General features: G+C 40.9%; 1 protein-coding gene across 8 annotated transcripts in view; it reads left to right on the top strand.

Annotated features, from left to right (window-relative positions):
• ADAMTSL3 (ADAMTS like 3) overlaps positions 1-23,805 on the top strand; it is a 168,222-nt gene that overhangs the window by 73,168 nt on the left and 71,249 nt on the right. For 7 of the 8 annotated variants that reach the window (XR_005558603.1, XM_039358892.1, XM_039358891.1 and 4 more), the window contains exons 4-6: positions 16,149-16,276; positions 17,565-17,610; positions 22,393-22,629. Coding sequence is in view for 7 of the 8 variants with exons in the window: in XM_039358892.1 (XP_039214826.1) it covers positions 16,149-16,276; positions 17,565-17,610; positions 22,393-22,629 (411 nt within the window). In the remaining variant the exon portion in view is untranslated. The remainder of the gene's footprint in view (positions 1-16,148; positions 16,277-17,564; positions 17,611-22,392; positions 22,630-23,805) is intronic. The other variant, XM_039358897.1, reaches the window with a different exon arrangement.

Below are 23,805 nucleotides of genomic sequence, written 5' to 3'. Positions count from 1 at the left end.
GATGTGTTATTGTAACCGCAGCAAATGCGAGTTACTGAATAAAGGGTGAAAGCAGCTTTAAGTCTGTTCTTGTTTCAAATATTACGTAAGAACCCTGTCACTTTTAATCATTTTTTCCTGCATAGTTCGTGGAATTAAAAGAAAAAAAAACCTTTGCAGAAAAACTAGGCTTCTGATGTTACAGTTTGTTTTGGCTCTAAAGAGAGATCTTAAGATATAAAATTCATTATCTAATTTTTTCTGAAATAGTCTTAGGCCGACAAGGAATTGATTTTCGATTTCTGTTTTTTGACTAGCAAAGGAAAATGTTGGTGGCCATACAGAGAAAAAAAAACCACCCTCCTTTATTCTTGTATTGATAACATAATGACATTTTCTGTTCTGAGTTCGGGGGAGAATAACACAGGGCATTTGTTATATACCACATCAGCCTTTCAGTGGAGACAAGATAGGAAGTTTAAATAGGGCTTCTTCCATTCATTCTTTGAGTTGGGAATATGGTGGAATCAGTCGGGTGATTTCATGCTGGCGTTTCTTTCCTAATCTTGTAGAAATTTAATTAAACAGGCATCAGAATTAATTGTGAATTAACAGTGGCTTGAACTATTTGATGGAAGCAGGAGTGAAGGAAGGGAAAAACAGATTAATACTGTTAACACTGACCTGCTGTTTGGAATTTTCTTTTTTTCGGGGGGAGAATGCACACTATATTATACTACTAAAATAAGAGCTGAATGTGTTTCTTATATTCTAGGAAGAAGTCTTTGGAAATCATTCTTGGTACATATCTTTCCTTTCCTTTCCTTTCCTTTCCTTTCCTTTCCTTTCCTTTCCTTTCCTTTCCTTTCCTTTCCTTTCCTTATTCTTTATATTTTTCTGCATCTCTGCTTCTATCTGTCTTTTTCCTCATTGTCTTTCTTCCTGACTGCTAGTTTATATTTGGCATAGTTCTGGGGCAAATGCTTAGAACCTTGGATGACCGTGAACATATTTCAATAATTTAATAAACTTAATAAACAAATATTTCAGAAGCACACCTTCACGAGAGCATTTGAAATAATAAAATACCGAAAGAAATTTAATTGATGGACGGGCATAACAATGCGAGCATGTGGCAGTCCTTAAGTTTTGGAATTTGATTAGACTCTTAGGCCATCCTTTAAAGTGACAGTGTCAGTCTCGTGGCAAATGACCCCAATATTGCATTAATACAGTGTGGGATTTCTTGTAACAAATAATTAAGCTAAAACCACCTTTTTCTCTCTAGCTTTTTAATTTGATTTGCTTTTTGCTGCAGGCAAGCACACGTTAAGGTCATTTCATGTTTAAACAGGCCACATGGATTTTAGAAAATTGAAAACACTTGGAACATCTTTTTCTGAATTCATCGGCTAGAGCCGATCTCTTGACTCTTGAGACTAAAACATACCTTTCTTAAATTAGATTCACGTAAGCTGAATACTTCATACCTGACACATGCTTAAATTAGAAAAAGGTCTTTAAACCTTTATTCTAGAATGCGACTGGCTCATCCTAGGTAGCCATAGGGGAAAGAGTCCTGATTCTTCTGTGGGATTTCTAGAACTTGAGTTACGACTGCAGGTTCTGTACAGGCAGTCCTTGACATATAATAGTTCACTTAGTGTCTGTTCAAACTTACAATGGCATTGAAAAAAAGTGACTTCTGATCGTTTTTCACACTTATGACCATTGCAGCATCCCCATGATCATGTAATCAAAATTTAGATGCTTGGCAACTGACTCATATTTATGACGGCAGCAGTGTGTGATTCCCTTTTGTGATCTTCTGACAAGTTCAATGGGGAAGATGGATTCACTTAATAACAATGACAATTCATTAGCTTAACAACTGTAGTGTTTCACTTAACAATCTGGGACACTACACATCCTCATCACGACCTGTTTTCCTTGTTAACTTCTGGGAAGAGGGGGCTCTGTGGTATCCGAAGCAGAACATCCAGATTCAGTCATAATTTTGTTGTATACAATATTAACCTTGTGAATTCTAAAGTTTCCTCCTTCCATTATTATTCAAGATGGACAGTTATTAATATTTATATGTATTTATATGTAAGGGTGTAGGTACACATACATACAAAGTGTACACATACATAGCACACATACAGACATGCAATATATGTATGTATATTGCATGTCTGTATGTGTGCTATGGATGTATACACTTTTGAGAGCAGGCAACAGAATTTCATTTTTAATGTATGCCAAAGGGCCAGTAAAAAATGACAATAAAGGTTATCTCATCTCATCTCACCTCACCTCACCTCACTTTGGCAAGAAAAGTTATAAATTGGGGCAAAACTCATTTAGAAATGTCTCAGCAACAAAAAATTTGGGCTCAGTTGTGGTCGTACCCATATGTTCTCATGGTTAGGGCAAATAAAGAATAAAGCTAGGCTATCAGAATCCAATTATATTTCATCTCTAGTTATCGACTATGGAAAACCCCATTTCTGCCCTCTCTGGATTCTGTCATATGATGAAAGGGAAGGGGGGTGAACAAAGGGGTTTTATGGCCCTCACTTCCTTTGGTACAACTTCAGAAGGGACTGAATGTGGATACCACCAAAAGGACTAAACATAACAATGGGGCTATCAGCTTCCATCTACTCCCCTCTGAAGTCTCCCTTCCACCGGCAGTGAGGAAAAGGGGGTGGAAATGTAACGCCTGGGATTGTCACTGGAAGGATGGTGGGGTGGGTGGGGTTGCTGGGAACCCCTTAAAACCTTGAACCATGGGGCTTGGCCCCCAAGTCCTGCCTAGAACGCCTGCAACCATTTTCTCTTAATAAAGGATGCCTGTTGGAAGAAATATTCCAAGAGTTCTGTCTTCTTAAGATGCAAAGTGGGGTGGGTCCTTACATAGGCATTTGGTTAGACACAATTTTACAAAACTTGAGATTATTTGTTCATTCAAGTTTCATATTGGGCTTCCATTGTGTTTGGGTCCATGAGCAGGTGATGTCTTCCAAAAATAGTTTCCCCAAAATTACTGTAGCAAATCTTTCCCCATGGGTTCAGAAGCCATATAGCTTTGAGAATTAAGTGACTTGAACCAGGGAATTACACCTCTTATGCAATACTGGTAAATATAGTGATGGTCCTTGATTAGTCATCTAATTCTTAAATGAAATGTGTTGAGTTTCCTGTTTAAGTTTTCAAAAGTGTTTGTGGGCAGAACATACAAATTCCTATTATTGGATGAGAGGACTATAATTCAGTGATCAGTTTGTTTTGTGCGTGTTGGGTACAAGATTTGATCCCCAGGATCTCCTGTTTTTAAAAAAACATAAATTAACAGTGGGAAAGAGCTTTTTCTAAGAGTCTGGAAATTGCCACTAGTCAAGGTATAAAGCAGGAGTATCCAACTCCCCGTCTGTGGACCGGCCCCGGGCCCCGACATGCCAGAAAGTGGGCCACGCAAACAAGCAAAACCCCATCCATGGGATGCAGGCAGCACATGAAACTGGGCCCCCTCTGAGCTGTGGAAAAACCTCTCTCCATGGAACCAGTCCCTGGTGCCCAAAAGGCTGGGGGGGGGGCGGCGCTGGTGTGAAGGCAAAGATTTCCATGTCAGTTGTGTCTGATTCTAGGGCACAATGCTCACCTCTGTCTTTGGGCCAAGGATGAAGAATGTCATGGTGTGCACCATGTTAAACTGAATGAATAAATAGGATTTAATAATGTGGCTTTCTATGAGCCTGTCCTAAGTCTACTTTGGTTGTTAAGGCTCTGCATTCTTGCTACAGAAATTGAATTCTGATTTTAACTTAGTGGGCCATAGACACAGGGTTTTCCAATGACTAGAGCAGGGGTAGGCAACCTTGGCTCTTTTATGTTTCATGGATTTCAATTCCCAGAAGTGGAAGACATTAGGAGTCAAGGCGGTTCAAGTGAATATAGCATACCTGGCTGAGGAATTCTGGGAGTTGAAGTCCATGAGTCATAAAAGAGCCAAGGTTGCATACCCCTGGACTAGAGCAATTGCCTAAACATTTCCCTTCCTTCTGAACTTCAGAGTAGATGTTCTACTTTAAAGAGGTGGTGCTACAGGTCCCTTTGGGTTCTTTTAAGTGAAGGAAGAGGATGATGTGGGATATAGACCCGAGAGTGTTGAGTTTGAAAGAGGGAGCATCTTTTTAGAGAACAGAACAAAGCCTTGGTGAAGTAGGAGATGATTTACAGCAGTGGTTCTCAACCTGTGGGTCGGGACCCCATTTGGGGTTGAACGACCATTTCACGGGGGTCGCCAAACAACGCAGTCCGCCATTTTTTCCCACTTTTCCTTAGCTGTGCTACTCCCTTTTATTCTGTTGGCTTTTGAAAGCCAATAGAATAGACTCTCTTGAATAGAGTCTAATTCTATTGGCTTTCAAAAGCCAATAGGAATTGTCCAGGCTGTCTCTGCCCTGCTGAGCCCGCCAAAAGTCCCATTCTGCAAACGGTGCTGCACCAGTTGGGTAGTCCTCAACTTACGACCGGTTGAGTAGTCCTCGACTTACGACCGGTTGGGGGTCGCGGCATTAAAAAGGTTGAGAACCACTGATTTACAGGATGACCGTTTTTCAGCACATGTGTATATCTTAGAATGAAGAGTAGAAATCCCATTGACTGTAGCATTGAGAGGATAATACGCAACTGTGTGTTACGATTAAGACTCCATTAAAGCCCCCCTTTTTTTTTGCTGCCTCTTTGCTGGAACTTGCTGACACTTGAGGTTATTCATCACCTTAGATGATTGGATGCATTGGGCCTCCCTTTTTTTCCATGAAACACAGTAGAAGGTTGTGAGAGCTGCCAAAGAAACAGGGGAGCACGTTGATCTTTGCCAAATAGATAGCTCCAGTGTCTCTCCAGTTAACAGCAAGGCAGCTAAAAATACAAGTTGAAAGCCATAAAACTCTTTCTCAAGCTCCCCCCAAAACCTCAAAAATGCCAGGGTGGTGTTGACTTAATTTGAAAAATCTGCCTAAGTTGAGGGATGCCAACTTGCAGGACCGGAGAACAAGCAACGGGGCTAGAATTTAGTGTGTTATGATTCAATTAAAAATTAACATATATATTTTCTTGACAACACGGCTCACGGCTTTTAAAAAGAAGTATTGAACGACGTATTGAACATTTTCTGTATTTCTTACCATTCTGGAGAAGAAGAAGAAGAAGAAAAAAGGACACCATTAGTTCTGACATCTGTTTTTAACACATTCCCACACGTTTTTGGATGGCTGCCTGGTCCAAGCTGAAAAGTGACGAAGGGATCATGCAAAGATGGCCTAGGGGTCCGTTCCCAGCTGGTACGGCATCTGGAATGTGGTATAGTGTGGATAGATTCGGAGCTAGAGTTTAATAAGATTGGTATTCAAGTGGTAGGACTGTAAGGGAAGAAAAGACCAGGACTGACACGTTGCTTGCGTAGTCGGCGATGATGAAATGTTCAAAATACCACTGGCCGTCTTTTCTTACTGTGTGGTGGGGTGCATCTGTGTGCTACATCGCTTACTGATTTGGAATTTTATACGGTAGACAGTGAAGTCATTTTTGTAACAGGTACAATTACTTATCTTTCTCAGAAGCTTTGGCCATGTGTTCATTTGTCTTTGTGTATGAGGATGTGTGTCTTTCCCTGCCTCCCCTCCCACCCACACTTTTGTTTTCTTAGAAGGAAGCCGCGCGCGCGCGCACGTGTGTGTGTGTGTGTGTGTGTGTGTGTGTGTGTGTTTAAGAAATAATTTGGGTTGTGCCTTCCTTCCCTCTTTCTTTCCTTCCTTCTTTCCTTCCTTCCCTCTTTCCTTCTTTCCTTCCCTCTTTCCTTTTTTCCCTCTTTCCTTCCTATCTTCCTTTCCTCTATCTTCCCTCCCTCCCTCCCTTTCTTCCCTCTTCTCTTCCTTCCTTCCCTCTTTCCTTCCTATCTTCCTTTCCTCTATCTTCCCTTCCTTCCTTCCTTCCTTCCTTCCTTCCTTCCTTCCTTCCTTCCTTCCTTCCTTCCTTCCTTCCTTCCTTCCTTCCTTCCCTCTTTCCTTCCGTCTTTCCTTCCTTCTTTCCCTCTTTCCTTCCCTCTTTCCTTCCTATCTTCCCTCCCTCCCTCCCTCCCTCCCTCCCTCCCTCCCTTCCTTCCTTCCTTCCTTCCTTCCTTCCCAAGGCAGCGAATATACCTAATAATACTTCCTCCTCCTATTTCCACATCACAGCAGCTCTGTCAGGTGAGTTCAGCTGAGAGAGATAGATTGGCCCAAAGTCATCCTTCTGGCTTCCATGTCTAAGGAGGGACTAGAACTAACAGTCTCCTGGTTTTTAGCCTGGTGCCTTAACCTCTAGACCAAACCGACTTTCTTTATAATTTTCTCTTCCCCCCCCCCCTTTTTTTGTTTGAGGTTCTTTTGGTTGGTTATTAAAACAAACAAATAAATAGTTCTTTGTAATCCAATGACGTGTTTTGCTTCTCCCTTATATTTTTATAATATTTAAATCCCTCAGCAGTACAATGTTGAAAAGTGAATATTCACAAGGTGGTTCCCCCCCCCCACCCATCTCTCTGAAACATTACCCCAGATCCTCACTGCGGCTCTTCCTTCAACGGTATCAGTTTAGCATTTTACCTCTTTGGCAATTTTCCACTTACATCTAAATTAAATTTGATCACACTGTAGTCACTGTTTCCAGTCAGTTCAGCTGTATTTGCATCTTGCCCTTGGCTCTGAGCACGGTTCATTGATTTATTTATTTTACAATATTTATAGGCCATCCCGTTTCTCTTAGGTTCTGGCTGGGATACAGCAAACTCAAAAGACAAGATGCAGAAACCCAGGGCAAAGAGTTTAAACAGATTTATCAATAATCAGATAAGTATTATAAGCCCCCAGTAGATTAAATTGCGGAAGTGAGGAGCCAAATGCATACTGAAACAAAATGGCTTTAACCTACATATACTTCTGAGACGAGCATATCCCATCAAATGGGCACCACCATTGAGAAAATGTGTTTATCTCCTCTCTAAGTCCAAAGATGAGTTCTCTTCTAGTGTATTGTATGACTGCCTATTCTAGATTAGCGTGGATCTAGAATGAATGGGGAGGTAACATTCATCAATGTTCAGTTTTTAAATTCTCAAGCGCTTGAAATCCTATTTGCAAAGAAGCATCTTGTACTTCCTTTCTCCCTCAAAAAACGAATGAAATTCTTTACTATTTCTCCTGGCCATATTTCGTAGACAAATCTTCTCAACACGGGCAACTTTAGATATCATTCTGTGAAATGTATACCGTTCATAGTATCTTTTTTTTAATTGATTTCCTCCACCCCCTCAATTTGTAGCGTAACTTTTGATTTGATGGGTTTTTTTTCCCTTGTAATTGTACCAAGTATGGGAAAGATGCTAAGTGAGCACTTGATATGACTTTTGTGTAAGAATTACTGGATAGCAGAGTTTAACTTCTGGTTCCGTGTTAGATGCAAACGAGAGTATTGTTTTATATTTATTCCATGTCATTTCCTTATCAGTCTGCAGATTTTAAAATATAATGCATGAAAATAGGAAATGTTTTTTTTTTAATATTCTCAGCAGAAATGGTGTAAAAAAAATTCACTTAGCTTGCAAATATGCTTATCCCAAATGAATAACGGGGTCAAAGAGTAAGTAGAGGAGAATGCTTAAGCTCATTAAAGCAAAACAATTATTTCCACTGTTTCTTCTAATTGCATACATTTTGTTGCCTTTTGTTCAAGTATTTTGCACATATTTATTAATGCTGTGTCCTTTCATGGCTACGCACCAGCAGCTCCAGTTACCCAATTAAAGCAGTTTCCTTTCTTTGCCAGAAAAATGTTTTCTTGAAATGACTTTCACTTCTTGGGGTACTTGAAGTGGAGAGCTTTAGGAATAACAACACGTCTGTGTAAACGAAAACATTATTTTAAGGAACAACATTAGGTCAACTGGCTACCAGACTTTATATACAGAGTTCTTGGAATGAGTGACGTATTTGCAGATTGCATTTAGATAGCTCGCAAAATGTAAACTTAGAAATACTATATCCAGTTGCGGGGAAAAAAAACCAAGAGTAGACAAATAAAGGAATTATGTTGCTCTTGTTTTATAACAGAATAACAGAGTAGGAAGGGACCTTGGAGGTCATCTAGTCCAACCCCCTGCTCAGGCAGGAAACCCTATGCCATTTCAGACCAATGGCTGTCCAATCTCTTCTTAAAAACTTCCAGTGTTGGAACATTCACTGCTTCTGGAGGCAGGTTGTTCCACTGGTTAATTGTTCTAATGGTCAGGAAGTTTCTCCTTAGTTCCAGGTTGCTTCTTTCTTTGGTTAGTTTCCATCCATTGCTTCTTGTCATGCCTTATGGCGCTTTGGAGAATAGAATGTCCCTCTTTTCCTTGTGGCAGCCCTTCAAATATTAGAACGCTGCCATCATGTCACCCCAGTCCTTCTTGTCATTAAACTAGACATCGCTGTTCTTTGTATGTTTTAGCCTCCAGTCCCCTAATCATCTTTGTTGCTCTTCTCTGCTCTCTTTCTAGAGCCTCAACATCTTTTTTACATCGTGGTTAACAAAAGTGGACGCAGTGTGGCCTTACCAAGGCATTGTAAAGTGATACTAGCACTTCACGTTATCTTGATTCTATCCCTCTGTTAATGTAGCTTAGAACTGTGTTGGCTTTTTAAAAATCCTTACAAGTCCCCTCAAGGTGTCTAAATCTAACCCCTCTTGAATTCTGTTCGAGTTTAATCTAGTGGTACTTAATGCTGACCATTAGTTGACTAGATTTTTGTGCCTAAGCATGAGCAATAAATCAGCTTAACTGGAAATTAACATTGGTCCTAATATTTCGCGCCTGACAGATTGGCCCAAATTCACCCAACCGGCTTTCATGGCTAAAGTGAGACTAGAACTCACTGTCTTCTAGTGATTGGCTGAAAGTCACCCAACCAGCTTTCAGGCCTAAGGCCATACTAGAACTTACCCTCTCCTGGTTTCTAGCCTGCAGGAGGAGCCAGTCCTGTCTTTTCTAACTTTGCTTTTAATGTTAATATCCAGGTAGCCTGAAGATGGAGTCCAGTCTTGAAGTCTAGCCATTGGGATAAAATAGGAAAGTTTTTTTTTTTTTTTTTGCAGCCATAGTGTGGCAGAAACACAAGAGATGAAATAATATTTGTTAGTGAGAACTTGAAAAAGATAAGACAAAATCCAGAGTGTTAGTAGACGTTAGTGGAAGGCCTCCGCTCTCTTGAAAATGAAATCATTCGAAATTTCACTGTATATTTATTAAAACATGAATAACCGTTAAAGCTCTATTCAGATAAGGGCTTGCCAATCCTAAAATAGATGGCTGGAACCTTGGCCTGTAATTGCATTTTTCTTCTCCCTCCGTGATGTTACTCAAGAAATATGCATCTTGTCAATGCACATAAGCACGCAAAGCCAGACCGGTAAAGCAGTTGTGTATACACTTCCTTCGCTGCTTGCTCAAGCACTTCTCTCTGAAACAACCTTGGCAACTTTACAACATATGGACTTGCGACTTTAGCCAGCCTGGTTAAGTCGCCAAGGCTGGGAAACATTGCTCTAAATTAGAATCAGAAAAAGGGGTGAAACAGTTTTTCGTTAAGGAACCAGTTACAAGTTTCATTAAAATGGTGCTAGGCTGTGTCTAGTTTTTTTCTGGAACGCAGACTCTGCAGATTTTGCCTTGAAATTCGATCAAGAATTGGCAAAGGAGAGAGACAGCATGAGTGCTGAAAGGTGCCCACTTGGTCTACTATCCTTTGTTAAAGCAGGCAGACAGTTAAAAAAAAAGGGATTGTAGTTTTGTGAGGTCCTTAGTGCACTCCGAGTTGGTGCTGGTTGTGTCACACTTAACCACCATTGCAGCATCCCCCTGGTCAGGTGATCAAAATTCAGATGCTTGGCAACTGACTCACATTTACGATCGTTGCAGTGTCCCGGGGTCACGTGATACTGCAACCGTCATAAATGTGAATCGGTTGCCAAGCATCCGAATGTAAATCACATGACCAAGGGGGATGCTGCAACGGTCGTAAGTGTGAAAAACGGTCACAAGTCACTTTTTTCAGTGCCGTTGTAACTTCGAACGGTCACTAAATGGAACTGTTGTAAGTTGAGGACTGCCTGTATTACTGTTATTTTACAGGGCAGTCTTGTAAAGGACTAGTTGTTAGTAAAAAGGGTTTGTGATTTGGACGGATCAAGGTAAATGTTTGTAGTCGTGAACTCCAAAACAATAAAAATTTGGGAAAGGAAGGTGTGTCCATCTCATAACTTGCCTTTATAACTCAAGATAAATTTATAACCAGAAAAAGAAACCCAAGCATTACCTTTCAGGCACTGGGGAGTTTTAAAGTATAACCCCCGTTTGATTCCCAAAGTTGGTATCCTTGATTAGGCCAGCCATGAATTTTTCTAGTTCTGCTTATTTTAACTATTTGTTTCTTTGTGTTAGCTAATGTAGTGTGGCTTCATTTGGGCTGAGATTTCGTTATGGCCAATTCAAGCGTTACGTGACACCCGAAGAGTGGGATTAATAGTCGATTCAGCAATTAGGAAAAAAAAAAAGGGGGGAGAGAGAAAAAAAAAGAAGAAGAAATGAATTGCTCTGTGTGATTTCTCACCCCTTGATTTTTGGAAGAATTGTGGAGATTGGAGATGTCAGTGAAACTGAAATAGAGGGCCCGCTTCTCTTGGCTTCTGAAGTTCCCGTCAGAAACACGGTGCCAGGCAGGAGGCCAAGAGGCTTGGCAGACTCCGATTTCCCACTGGCTGGTTAAGCGAGACATAACCCACACCCAACCCTTTTGTGTAGGGATGGAGACGGTGCCCCACAAGGCATTAGGCATCGTTGGCAATAGAAAAGAAAAGAGAAGGCCGTACGGCCAAGGACTGGACGAGAATCTAGGATTCAAGAACAATAGAAAAAGAAAGAATAATAGGATGCATGAAAAAAGAACTGGGCTGTGGATTCCATAAATTTCTTCTCAGCATTTACTTGTTTATACACCACCACACTGTCCCTCTCCCCTTGCCTCCCTCTTTCTGGCCCTTCCTTCCTCCCTCCCTCTCTCTTTCTATTCCTTCCTTCCTTCCTTCCATTCAATCCTCTCTCTTTCCCATCCTTCCTTCCTTTCTTGTTTCCTTCCTTCCTTCCTTCCTTCCTTCCTCCCTTCCTCCCTGCTCCCTCCCTCCCGCCCTCTTTCCCATTTCCTTCCTTCCTTCCTTCCTTCCTTCCTTCCTTCCTTCCTTCCTTCCTTCCTTCCTTCCTTCCTTCTTTCCATATGTGGACATAGATTAAAAAAAGGATGGTTTTACAAGGGTGGAAAGTTACATAGAATGTATTTTTCATTTAATTATCAAATTTAGAAATACATGGTACATAGGCAATATGTATATATGTATGTATGTATGTATGTATGTATGTATTAATCCTGGCCAAGTGAAGGAGTTATGAGAGGTACTTTTACATGGCTAGATACAACTGCTGAATTCCTGGAAAATTTCATAACGGATTATGATAAATTGGCCACTGATTTTAAAACAAACAACACAAATCTGTTATTTTATGTAACTTCTTAGAATTTTGAACAATTCATTCAACAGATGTCAGATATTGGAAAGAAAGGGCCCCTTGACAGTTATGTTATAATTAAACTTTTACAGCTCTTTGTTCTTGCCCCTGAAGCTTTTTGTGCTAATCATTCAATTTGGTTTAAGTGTATCCAAATTGGAAAACTATTCCTTGTATAACCTTGCTTGCATCTCTTTTTCTCTTTGTCTTGGAAAAAAAAAATTGATTGTTGATTTCTTGAGGCAAGTTTTGTTCTTTGTAAAGGACAGCTTGCTTATCTAAACATAATACTGAATTTTGTTTTAATTATATAATAACAATTACAATAATAGTACATTTACTCTGGTGTTGAGGTGGCCAATCTCATTTTATCTATCAGTTTGTCTATCATCTCCCTTCCTCCCTCCCTCCCTCCATCCCATCCCATCTCATCCCATCCCATCTACCTACCTACCTACCTACCTACCAATTATCTATCTATCTATCTATCTATCTATCTATCTATCTATCTATCTATCTATCTATCTATCTATCATCTATCTATCTATCTCGCTGCATCCATCTATCCACCCACTCATCCATTCGTGATCTATCTATCTATCTATCTATCTATCTATCTATCTATCTATCTATCTATCTATCCACCCATCCATCCATCCATCCATCTATCTATATCTATCTATCTGTCTATCTATCTGTCTATCATCTATCTATCTATCTCACTGCATCCATCTATCCACCCACATCCATTCGTGATCTATCTATCTATCTATCTATCTATCTATCTATCCATCCATCCATCCATCCATCCATCCATCCATCCACCCACCCACCCATCCACCCGCCTGTCTGTCTGTCTGTTTGTCCGTCCGTCCGTCCATCCATCCATCCATCCATCTATCTATCCATCCATCTATCTATCTATCATATTTCTGAGTCACCCATCTCCCTCAAAGAGGCACTCATCCCAATACATGTAGTCTTTGACTTATGACCACAATTGAGCCTAAAATTTCTGTTGCTAAATGAGATATTTATTAAGTGAGTTGCGCCCCATTTCTTGCCACAGCTGTTAAGTGAATCGCTGCAGTTGTTAAGTTAGTAACCCAGTTGTTAAGTGAGTCTGGCTTCCCCCATTGACTTTGCTTGTCAGAAGGTCGCAAAAGGGGATCACGTGACCCCGGGACGCTGCAACCGTCGTAAGTACATGCCAGTTGCCTAGCTTCTGGATTTTGATCACGTGACCCTGGGGATGCTGCAATGGTCATAAGTGTGAAAAGCACTTTTTTCAGTGCCGTTCTAACTTTGAACGGTCACCAAGCAAACCGTTGTAAGATGAGGACTAGGGAACCATCCAATGAAATTCTAGTTTTCCATTTTAGCGGGGAAATGAAATGTTCTATTCCTAATAGATTCGGAAGGCACCAGATTGGAGAAAGCTGTTGTGGTCAATAAGCCGGACCTACTACATCTGAGCTGCAAAAATTTATATGACCAATAATGTTAGAAAAGAGCTAATTTTTTTCCCTAGAGCAGGATGTTACCATCTAGCAGTGAAATGGGCAGAAAATAACCTTGAACAGGAGGAAGAGTTGCCACCGAGGCAACAGTCAGATAAAAGAAACCTAAGCCTGGAGTAGACCTGTAATTTGAGAAAGTGTCTCAGATATAACGCTCCCCACTTCTCGTGAAATAGAGAGATGGTGGTGGTGGGAGCACCTTCAGACATCTCTTACTATAATCTCATAGTAAAAAAATAGTACCAGCTTGTGTGTTTTTAGTTTTCAAGTTTGGTCTACCTCCGAAGGCTGACCAGTAGTCATCCAGATGTTTGCAGCCCAGATCAAGATACAAGATTCAGCTCCACAGCTTAGATACTAATGGAAATCTCTCTGTGAAACTATAGATTTATTTTCATCCTGTCTTGCAATTCGGAGGTGTGGTACATGGGAAGGGAAGGGCCACATCTCCCATTCTGCCTGATCTTTTCTTCCTTAACTCTTAGACCTACAGAGCATAACTATCTTTGCAGGAACCAGGGAGCAGAGTGATATTTTCAGCACCAACCCTCCTGCCAACATGGCCTTTGGCCAACACGGTCCTAAGAGTGTTTACTTAAACGCTCCAATAATTTCAGTCAGCCTTCTTTTCTCCTACAAGTGTGTAGTGAGAATTGTAGGACCAAATCTTATCTCAGCCTCCTTGTCCTCCACCATAGTCTTTCCAACAGGAGTTGTTCTCCTACTATGACATTTTTCCCCCAGTACATAGATAAGAGCCAATTGTTTTGAAGGACGTCCAGTTCCCAAAAATCTAATTTGCCATAGATGATGATCAAAGTTCTCATCTATGCCGTCAGGCCTTTCTTCATAACCATTTGACTAAATCAGTTTGCACACTGTTGACTTAAACTCCAGCCAGTTCAAATAATTCATCCCATGGGAAAAGGAGTTTAAAGTAGTTTGAGCTGGCCTATCCTTTACTAGCAAAATAATATTTGATTTACTAGCTGTCAGCTTTCATCAAATCTGTGCATTATATTTGACTATACTGTGAAGCCAAATTCAAATAAAGAGCAAGGGAATGGGTGAAATCAGCAAAGAGCATAGCTTAACTTGAATTGGCTCACAGTTAGGAATTAAATCAATAATCAGCTATAACAAGTACAGAGAAGAGCAATATTTTGTTAAGAGACGGCTGGGGGAATTACTCTGTAATTAGCTTTTAAAAATGTTTTTGTTGGTTTAGACCCATGTTTTTCTGGTTGTTGATATTTGGGGCCCACTGTTCTTTCAGATTAAGGCAAAAGATACCACTCCTCGAATTAAAAAAATACCGTTAAAAGACGTGTCTATGCAACTGATGAGAAAAAGAAGGCCATTGATTGGACCACAACTTACTGACTAATTATATTAATTAAATAAACAAATGGGATATTGAATATATGGCAGGAGTTGGATTCCTAAATGAAATAAAAAATAATTCTTTTAAACTTAACGGTTATATATTTATTTAGATAGATTGACATGGCCATCCAGTTTGCATGCTTCATCCGATCTGGTGAAATAATTCAGTTTCATGAAATTTGGGTGATTCTGTACAAGGCTTGCAAAACTTCAGGTGAGGGATGATATTGTGTGAGAACACAGAGACAAAAATCACAGAGAATACCTTTCCTTCATCAACTCTTCAGACCGTCGAGAAGCTGTCCCATAGCTAGAGATTTCCCACTTTTCCCAAAGAGTAGGAGCGATTCAGAACTTTGGAGAAGGTTGAAGATTCAGAACTTCAGTGAGCCAGTGGCACAATGGTTAGAATGTAGTATTGCAGACTAATTTTGCTGACTGCCAGGAGTTCAGTTCTCACTGGCTCAAAGTTGACTCAGCCTTCCCTCCTTCCAAGGTTGGTAAAATGAGAACCCAGATTGTTGGGGGCAATAGGCTCACTTTATAAACCACTTAGAGAGGGCTGTAAAACACTATGAAGTGGTATATAAGTCTAAGTGCTAAATGCTGTTGCTATTGGAGGCTAACTCTGCCTCCTGCCAGGAGTTCGATGCTGACCGGCTCAAGGTTGACTCAGCCTTCCATCCTTCTGAGGTGGGTAAAATGAGGATCCAGATTGTTGGGGGCAAATATGCTGACTCTGTAAACCGCTTAGAAAGGGCTGTAAAGCACTGTGAAGCGGTATATAAGTCTTAAGCGCTATTGCTATTTCAGAGTTTGGGAACTAGTTTGGGCATGATGACATCACCTAATCCTTCTTCATCTTTGGTAGCTGTTTTAGAAACGATGAGGCAATAAGTACTAATGGCTGAGTTAATCTTTAGTCTTCATCCTTTCTTCTTTAGTTTCATATCCTTTAAAATTATAGGCCTGTCTGGTTATTAATTCTATGTAAGCTGCTGTGCACATTCTCTTCCAACATGAGGCTTTAATAAATAATCATCATAATAATAATAAAAGTTGGAAGGGTCCTTGGAGGTCATCTAGTCCAACCCCCTGCTCAGGCAGGAAGCCCTATACCATTTCAAACAAATGGCTGTCCAGTCTCTTCTTTAAAAGATCCAGTGTTGGAGCATTCATAGCTTCTGGAGGCAGGCTGTTCCACTGGTTAATTGTCCTCACTGTCAGGAAGTTTCTCCTTAGTTCTAGGTTGCTTCTCTCCTTGCTTAGTTTCCACCCGTTGCTTCTTGTCCTGCCTTCAGGCGCTTTGGAGAAGAGCTTGACTCCCTTTTCTTTGGGGCAGCCCCTGAGATACTGGAACATTGCTCTCATGTCACCCCTCGTCCTTCTCTTCATTGAGAAGACATTTGACAAACTTTGGCTAGATTCAGCAAGAAAAAGTCATATCCTTGGGGAAGGAGCTATTCATCTTTTTCTCTGCCTTGCAAAATCCATGACTGTCTAGGCATCCTATCTGTGGGAGTTGATCTCCCTGCTGTGAAAAGCCAACTAAGGATTTTCAAAATAAGCCGGTTTTCTGGATTCCTGAATTGCTTCTCTTTCTCTTGTGCTTCCAGACTTCAAGAATCACCCAGCCAAGTGAAGATAAAGAAGGTGGTTGGGATGCCTGGGGAGCGTGGAGTGATTGCTCACGGACCTGTGGAGGAGGTGCCTCCTATTCACTACGGAGATGTTTAAATGGCAGGTTGGTCATTCAAAATTCCAGATCCTAAAGTTGGATGCAGGAGTCTCTCAGCACTAGAAATTGGGGCGGCTTGCGTTAAGTGTATCTCCATGAGGGAACAATTTAAATACAAGCAAATAAGAACTTTTAAAACATCAAAATAGGGTGCCAAGGGCTTAATGTGGAAATCTACCGATAGGTAGGTGGGTCATTGGGTTTTCAGAAGGTATAACAAAATAACAATGTTGGAAGGGACCTTGGAGGTCATCGAGTCCAACCCCCTGCTCAGGCAGGAACCCTATACCATTTCAGACAAATGGCTGTCCAGTCTCTTCTTAAAAACTTCCAGTATTGAAGCATTCACAGCTTCTGGAGGCAGGTTGTTCCACTGATTAATTGTTCTCACTGTCAGGAAGTTTCTCCTAAGTTCCAGGTTGCTTCTCTCCTTGATTAGTTTCCATCCGTCACTTCTTGTCCTGCCTTCAGGCACCTTGGAAAATAGCTTGACTCCCTCTTCTTTGTGGCAGCCCCTGAGATACTAGAACGCTGCTATCCTGTCCCCCCTCATCCTTCTCTTCGTTAAACTAGACATACCCAATTCCAGCAATTGTTCTTTATATGTTTTAGCATCCACCATCTTTGTTGCATTCAGTGGTAGAGAGAGATGACTTAACCCTGCTTTTTTTCTTTGTTGTTCACAGGCTCCCAATCCATTGCCCACTTGGGCTTTCTAGGTTGATCTCTGCATTGAATAAGATCTAGTAATAGTAGTAAAGTTGGAAAGGACCTTGGAGGTCATCTAGTCCAACCCCCTGCTCAGGCAGGAAACCCTACACCATTTCGGGCAAATGGCTGTCCAGTCACTTCTTAAAACCTTCCAGTGTTGCAGCATTTACTGCTTCTGGAGGCAGGTTGTTCCACTGATTAATTGTTCTCACTGTCAGGAAGTTTCTCCTTAGTTCTAGGTTGCTTCTCTCCTTGATTATCTGAATATCTGCTCATAAATAGCCTTCTCTGTTACTTTGCAGGCTTCTGCTAGGGAGTCCTGTACAATCTTGTGCATGGTGTTTCAGAATTCACTTAATAGGTTGAGATGTTCCACAGCTGTAAAATCATTAGGGGAAAATTTAACTTCCTTCATGGGACTGTTATGTTAACCCATCATCCTCTTAAACACAATTAAATGTGAGATGTGTATACTGTGTATGTGTGTGTGTGTATCAAATATAATAATAATTTTACAGCCTTCTCTTTCAATGAGACTTCTGTAGAATAACTTCACTCAAGCTTTATTTTTCTTGTCTTTCAGAAACTGTGAAGGCAGAAATATCCGCTATAAAACCTGCAGCAATCATGTAAGTCTGATCGCTAATTTTGTTTGACTGTTCTTGCTTTCCCAGATCAAACAGCTTTAAAGTTCTGGCAACTTGCCTTCTTTTGTTAAACTAAAAGAAGGGGGAAAACAGGGGAGGATCAGAGTCCGGAATATTTATTTTCCCTCCTAACAGCGAGATTAAATGTTCAGAAGTTAAATACTTGTGCAATGTATAGGAAAAATACATAGCTCTTCAGATTGTGAAGTTAGTAGCGAAGTATTAATTTTAATTTTGAGGGAGATTTGAAGTGGATTGATTTAAATCAGTGGTTCCCATTTTTTTTAATGCCGCGACCCCTCCCCAACCGGTCGTAAGTCGAGGACTACTCAACCGGTCGTAAGTCGAGGACTATTCAACTGGTGCAGCACCGTTTGCAGAATGGGACTTTTGGCGGGCTCAGCAGGGCAGAGACAGCCTGGACAATTCCTATTGGCTTTTGAAAGCCAATAGAATTAGACTCTATTCAAGAGAGTCTATTCTATTGGCTTTCGAAAGCCAATAGAATACAAGGGAGTAGCACAGCTAAGGAAAAGGGGAAAAAATGGCGGACTGCGTTGTTTGGCAACCCCCGTGAAATGGTCGTTCGACCCCAAATGGGGTCCCGACCCACAGGTTGAGAACCACTGATTTAAATGGATTGATTCAAATTTAGAAATTTATAGGGAGTTGAATTGGATGACCATATATAGATACATAGAATCATAAGGTTGGAAGAGACTTGGAAATTGTTCTAGTCCAGGGGTAGACAACTTTTTTCAGTGCCATTTTAACTTTGAACGGTCACTGAATGAACTGTTGTACGTCAAGGACTACCTATAGTTATTGCCTGAAAAAGAGAGAGGTGCAAATAATAGCCTTTTCATCATATAGCTTGTTTTGACTTTGAGTTCTCTTCCGTTGAGTTTTGGACATCGCAACCTGAGATGAGTCCAAGTCCATTGCTTCAGGCATCCAAGTAACATCTCTAACAGGCACTTTGAAGGGAAAAGGGTTAGATAACATGCCAAGGATGGAAACTCTAGTTCCTCGTTTCTTTGTTGAGCAACTATTTGTACAATTTTTTTTGATGTACTCCAATTTTCCTGATCCATAAACACACATTCTAGTATTTTCTTCTTTGCATTTTATCAATGTAATTGGTTTGGGTTCCTTTTTTCACATTGTGTAAGATCTATAATGAGTGTTTGCGTACAGCTTCTCTTTTTGGAGCAAAACTCTTGTTTTTGTCAAAGATCTGGAAACAATCTCCAAGCTTTTTGTAAGTGCAATTCGTAAAATAAGCTGGCTGCAGTTATCTTGTCATCCGACGCAACGTTGTTTCCTGGAGGCTCTGTGGATTGTCTCTCGCATCTTTCCCCAAATTTTTGGTGCTGGTGGATATACGTTTCTTTCTTTGCTGTTAACCTCCTTTGCTGTTGCGTGTTTCCATGGAAAGGTCTAAAGCCAAAATGTGCACAGAATCAGAGAGTCAGAATTGAGGCCGGTGCCAAAGGAGGAATCCAGAGTCAGAACCAGGAATGTGTGCTTGATTGAAGCTTGAAGGACAAGAAAATGTGGGTCTCATAACCAAGTTGTAGACATTTTATTTGCTGTTATTTGCCCTGTAGCTAATTCTTCTATCTTAGGAAAGTTTCAACCAGCTGATTTCCCCATGACACAGCTGTATACAGGTCGTTCTCATTTAACAACCGTTTTTGAAGCGTTGGAATTTATGACAGTGATGAAAATGAAACTTTACAGCCAACTTTTGCATTGACCACCATCGCAGGTCTATAAAGAAAAAGAAAGCTGAAGTAAGAACTTAAGTATAGTCATGGCTTCATTTAACAACTTCCAACTTAACAACCAAGTGGCCAATCCCAATTCTGGTTGCTAAATGAGGACTACCTGTACTATCTTTGCATTCAAGAAGTGATAATCAACTTCATCAAGACAACACAAGGCTTGTTAGTTTCCCCCCCCCACCCCAATACTTTGAATTGCTCCAATTTTCTCCACCCTTCCTTGGATGAATTTTATGAGGCTTGAGCCACATAACAAATTTCTGTCATTAATTTCAGGAACACACCCATGGGTGACTCAAGTCCAACGCATAGTGGGAAGTATCTAGAATATTCACTATAATTTGCATCTGACACTCTTTGAATGTGCATTTTAAAATGCATAAGACTTGTCGCCTGACTCAAACCAAGTGATGGCAGTGCACAGTCAATTGTGTATATTTATTTGTGATTTAAGTCAAAATTGCATGACTGATTCAGCCTGAATGCTTCCTTTGGCCTCAGCTATTATGCTGGATTCGGTGCACTGCAAAATTAATTTCTCCTCCATATCTTCTTTAATTGGGCTTTGCTCAGATGCTACATTTAGACAAACTACCACTTATTACAGTGTGCGTGGCGAGGTTTTGTGTAGCAGCATGTTAAGATTGGTCAAAATTTGACAGCTCAGATGCCTGCTACCTTGGTGTATTTCATGTAACTTTACATATTATCTCATTTATAGTCTGGACTTAGATTGCTTCTCTTTTTATTTCATTCACTTGCCCCTGTCAATCTATTTCATAAGTGTATTTTAATTTTGCTTTACCAGATTTGTCAGCTAGAGTATTTTATAGTTGCTGACAGATCACTTATGAATATATTTCTTGTATTGATCTGAGGACATAATAAAAGGCTGACTGAACCCATTCTGTTCACCTGCATACTACTATTTGCTTGAAGATATTTTTAATCTGTCTCCCAGGACAACAATCTACACAAGCTGTTCCTTGTAAACTGTGACATTTTTTCAGTCTTCCTTAAGCCCCATGTTTTGTGTTTCCATTTCTGTTACATTCTGATGCTATAATTTGCACATGGAAGTGTTTAAGATAATCCTTATGGGTCCTATTCATTGGAAGGGGAAAAAACTTGTTTAGACCATTTCCACATAAATTGCATGTTTTTCTATGTGAAGAAGCCAGCTGTGTTCTTGCCAACATGATTTGGCTTCCATGTGTAATTTTAGGGTCCTGGCAGCATATAAATATGAGCAATTAATTGCTTGTGTGCATATATCTATGTACATATGTATCTCTATCTATCTGGAGAAAACATGGCTGCAATAGAAACACAACATAAGCCCTCATTTATTTATGCTCCTGGTTATTAGTATGGATCTGAAATTGGCACCACCCTTTCATGTTCCCACAATGCCGCGGAGCTTCTAGAAGCTTGACTGTGATGGAATAGTGTCATGGAACCACCCCTGGATTAGATGTGAGTTCTGAGGAGCAGGGTGAATTGAGTCGGCAGAGGAAAGTGTGGAGCTGAGTGTCGGTCAGGACACTCAGAGAATGCTAGCCTGATGAAGCAGCCTCAGCTAGGTGGACCAGCCAAGCGACAGGCTGACCTAGGCAAGCCATAGCTGCAGCAAGTTGGCCAGGAGGTTCCAGGCAAGGACCAGGAGCAACTTCCACCTGTTAGCAATGAGAAGAAAATGAAATCCACACCTCCTCCTGGTCCAAGGACAGGTAGAGCAGAGAGGAGACAGTCCCAATGCCAGTCAACTAGACTACTCTCGAGAAGGCAACCTCCTAAACGAGAGACTGCACAATCCTGAACTGAATGGAGATGTAGGAGATGGCCAGGCTGAGCCTGAGGGAGAGGTCAAACGTGTCATAAGTCTCAAGCCCCTGCGCACCCACAAGAGATCTAAATCCAGCCCACCGTGAATTCCTTTGACTCTTATCTACCGGTAGTTTACTTTGACCGCTAGTAGTTCAGATTCTTGTAGAGAGCTTAAGCTTGCAATAAATATTTATACTCATTTGAACTGCCTGGATTTTCTAATTTTCCTGGGGCTTGGCAGGAGGAGGAGGAAGCAAAAGGTTCAAGGTAGACACACTCTAGAATCTCCCAGGGTATATCTATGAGGCTAGAAGATTGTAGCTTTAATCTGGTGAGATCCTGCCTATTAGGTCTAAGCAAAGAAGGACCTAATCTCCATTGGACTGACATTGACATGCCGAATCGAGAACTTAGTGTTAACCAGCACTTCCCCTGAGAAGACTGCAATACAATTTTGCAGTGTCCCTGTTGAACTGAGGGTGGACAGTGCCTTCTTGTTGAGAGGAAGGAAGAACATGTCCTAACGTTTGATGTCCCATCCTGAAGCAACAATATCGGTACGCTTGGCCCCCATTTGTTGCTCCAGCATTTTCTGACTGTTCTGAGTGATGAATTTCTATACTTCTGCCAGAGTGGCCTCCGTGCTTGTGAAAAACTCACAAGGCAAGGAAGAGGTTGGTTGTTTTTGGCTTTTGGCTATTGTCTAGCAAAGGGAGAGCTGGCTAGTTGCATGAAGATGGAAGACCATTGTGGAGCAAATGACTGCTGACGGTTTTGAAGGTATAACTGGTAGCTGTATGAAAGAGGTTTATTTGACTTTGCAGGAACCTAGTTTTGGAATACATCGTTCCAAATGTCTGTTCAGGTGTGTGTGTAAGGGGGGGGGAAATGAGCTGGCAAAATTAAAAGTCTTTTGTAATCTCCTTTTTCTATGGCTTTGAAAAATGGGCAGGCAGTTAATCTCGCCAGTGGGCTAATTTACAGCCACCTTCATCTAATGTTGACTTAGAAGAAAGTCAAACAGAGTTACATGAGAAATGGCTGTCGCCTTAAAATGAAAGTGGAGTTTCAAGGGGGCGGAGTGGAGGAAATAGTCATTTTTTACTAGAAATAATAATAATAATCCTCCTCACTTCTCCCCCCCCCCCAGAACTGTCTTGCAGATTCTGGTGACTTCCGTGCCCAGCAATGCTCAGCCTACAATGATGTCAAGTACCAAGGACACTTTTATGAATGGATCCCCGTCTTTGATGACTCCAGTTCTCCATGTGCCTTGAAGTGCCAAGCGCTAGGGAGACCTTTGACCATAGAGTTTGCTCCCAAAGTTCTGGATGGCACCCGCTGCAATGCCAAGTCCTTGGATATGTGCATCGGTGGAATATGTCAGGTATGGCAGTTCTTGCATTTCAGTTTCCAGCAGCGTCTGTAAAAGTAGTTAGCAAAAATGAAGATGGTAACCGTGACACAAATCAAGGCCCTATCTGGACTTTTTTTTTTATGACAAGAATACATTTGTATTTATCCCTAAGTTAGAAAAGGGAAAACTTAATAGTTTGTTGAACTTTTGTTACGCACACATAATCACACAGACACAGAATAACTTTGGCTGCTGCTCAAAAGAGAGGTTATTTCTTGTTATGACCAGGAGACAGAATTGTACATCTGACACTCTTTGGTGAATTGCAAGAATGCAAATATTTAGACTGATCTGTTTCTAGCCATCCTGGCATTTAATGAGAATATATTTGGATTTCTTGGGTTTTAGCTGTTGGGGAAACCTCTTTGTCTGGGAGCCCTTGAAGACAACCAGTGGTATCCCCTCAAATGCAAATCAACATTAATGTGGCAGCAACTCTTTATTGGCTGCAATCAAAGTTACATTTGGGATACATTTGTGTACCATTTTGGATTCTTGGAAAACCAAAGTATTTAGTTTACGTGACTAAATTCCCATCTAGAACCCACCTTCAGGGTTAGCCTGCCTGCCTTCCTTCCTTCCTTCCTTCCTTCCTTCCTTCCTTCCTTCCTTCCTTCCTTCCTTCCTTCCTTCCTTCCTTCCTTCCTTCCTTCCTTCCTCCTTCTCTCCCTCCCTCCCTCCGTCCCTCATAAAACCCCATATAATTTTGATTTTAATATCTAACATCTAGTTCTTCTGCTTAGCACAAATACTCTCCTCCTCCCAGTAGGCCTGGAGAATTGATGGCTGCAACATTTGTATAATAAAATGTGCAAAGGCCATGAGGGAGTAGCTAGCTTGTTCAATGACCCATTTAACCAGAAAGTTAATGGAAAAATAAAGGTGCTAAAGTGTAGTTTCATTTCTTTCTGTGTGGAATTCCTTCTGGGAGAGGCCCCTGGACTTACACTTGACTCTAAAATAAGTGTGTTCATAGAACTGATGAATGAGCAGCAAAAGGCGTCTGCATATTGAAGATAATTCAAGTTTCCTCAAGAATCTCATGTCAAAAATAGATTTAAAATTTATGGAGGCTACAATAGCTCCCACAGGGGAGAAGGAAGGGAGAGCAATATTTTTAGCAGAATGTGGCTAGAATTGGACCTT

This window comes from Crotalus tigris, unplaced genomic scaffold (genome assembly GCF_016545835.1).
Source record: "Crotalus tigris isolate CLP2741 ecotype Arizona unplaced genomic scaffold, ASM1654583v1 scf7180000019068.10715455, whole genome shotgun sequence".
Taxonomy (NCBI): Eukaryota; Metazoa; Chordata; class Lepidosauria; order Squamata; family Viperidae; genus Crotalus; species Crotalus tigris.
Note: the sequence above shows the minus strand (reverse complement) of the source record. Positions and strands in the feature narration are given on the sequence as shown.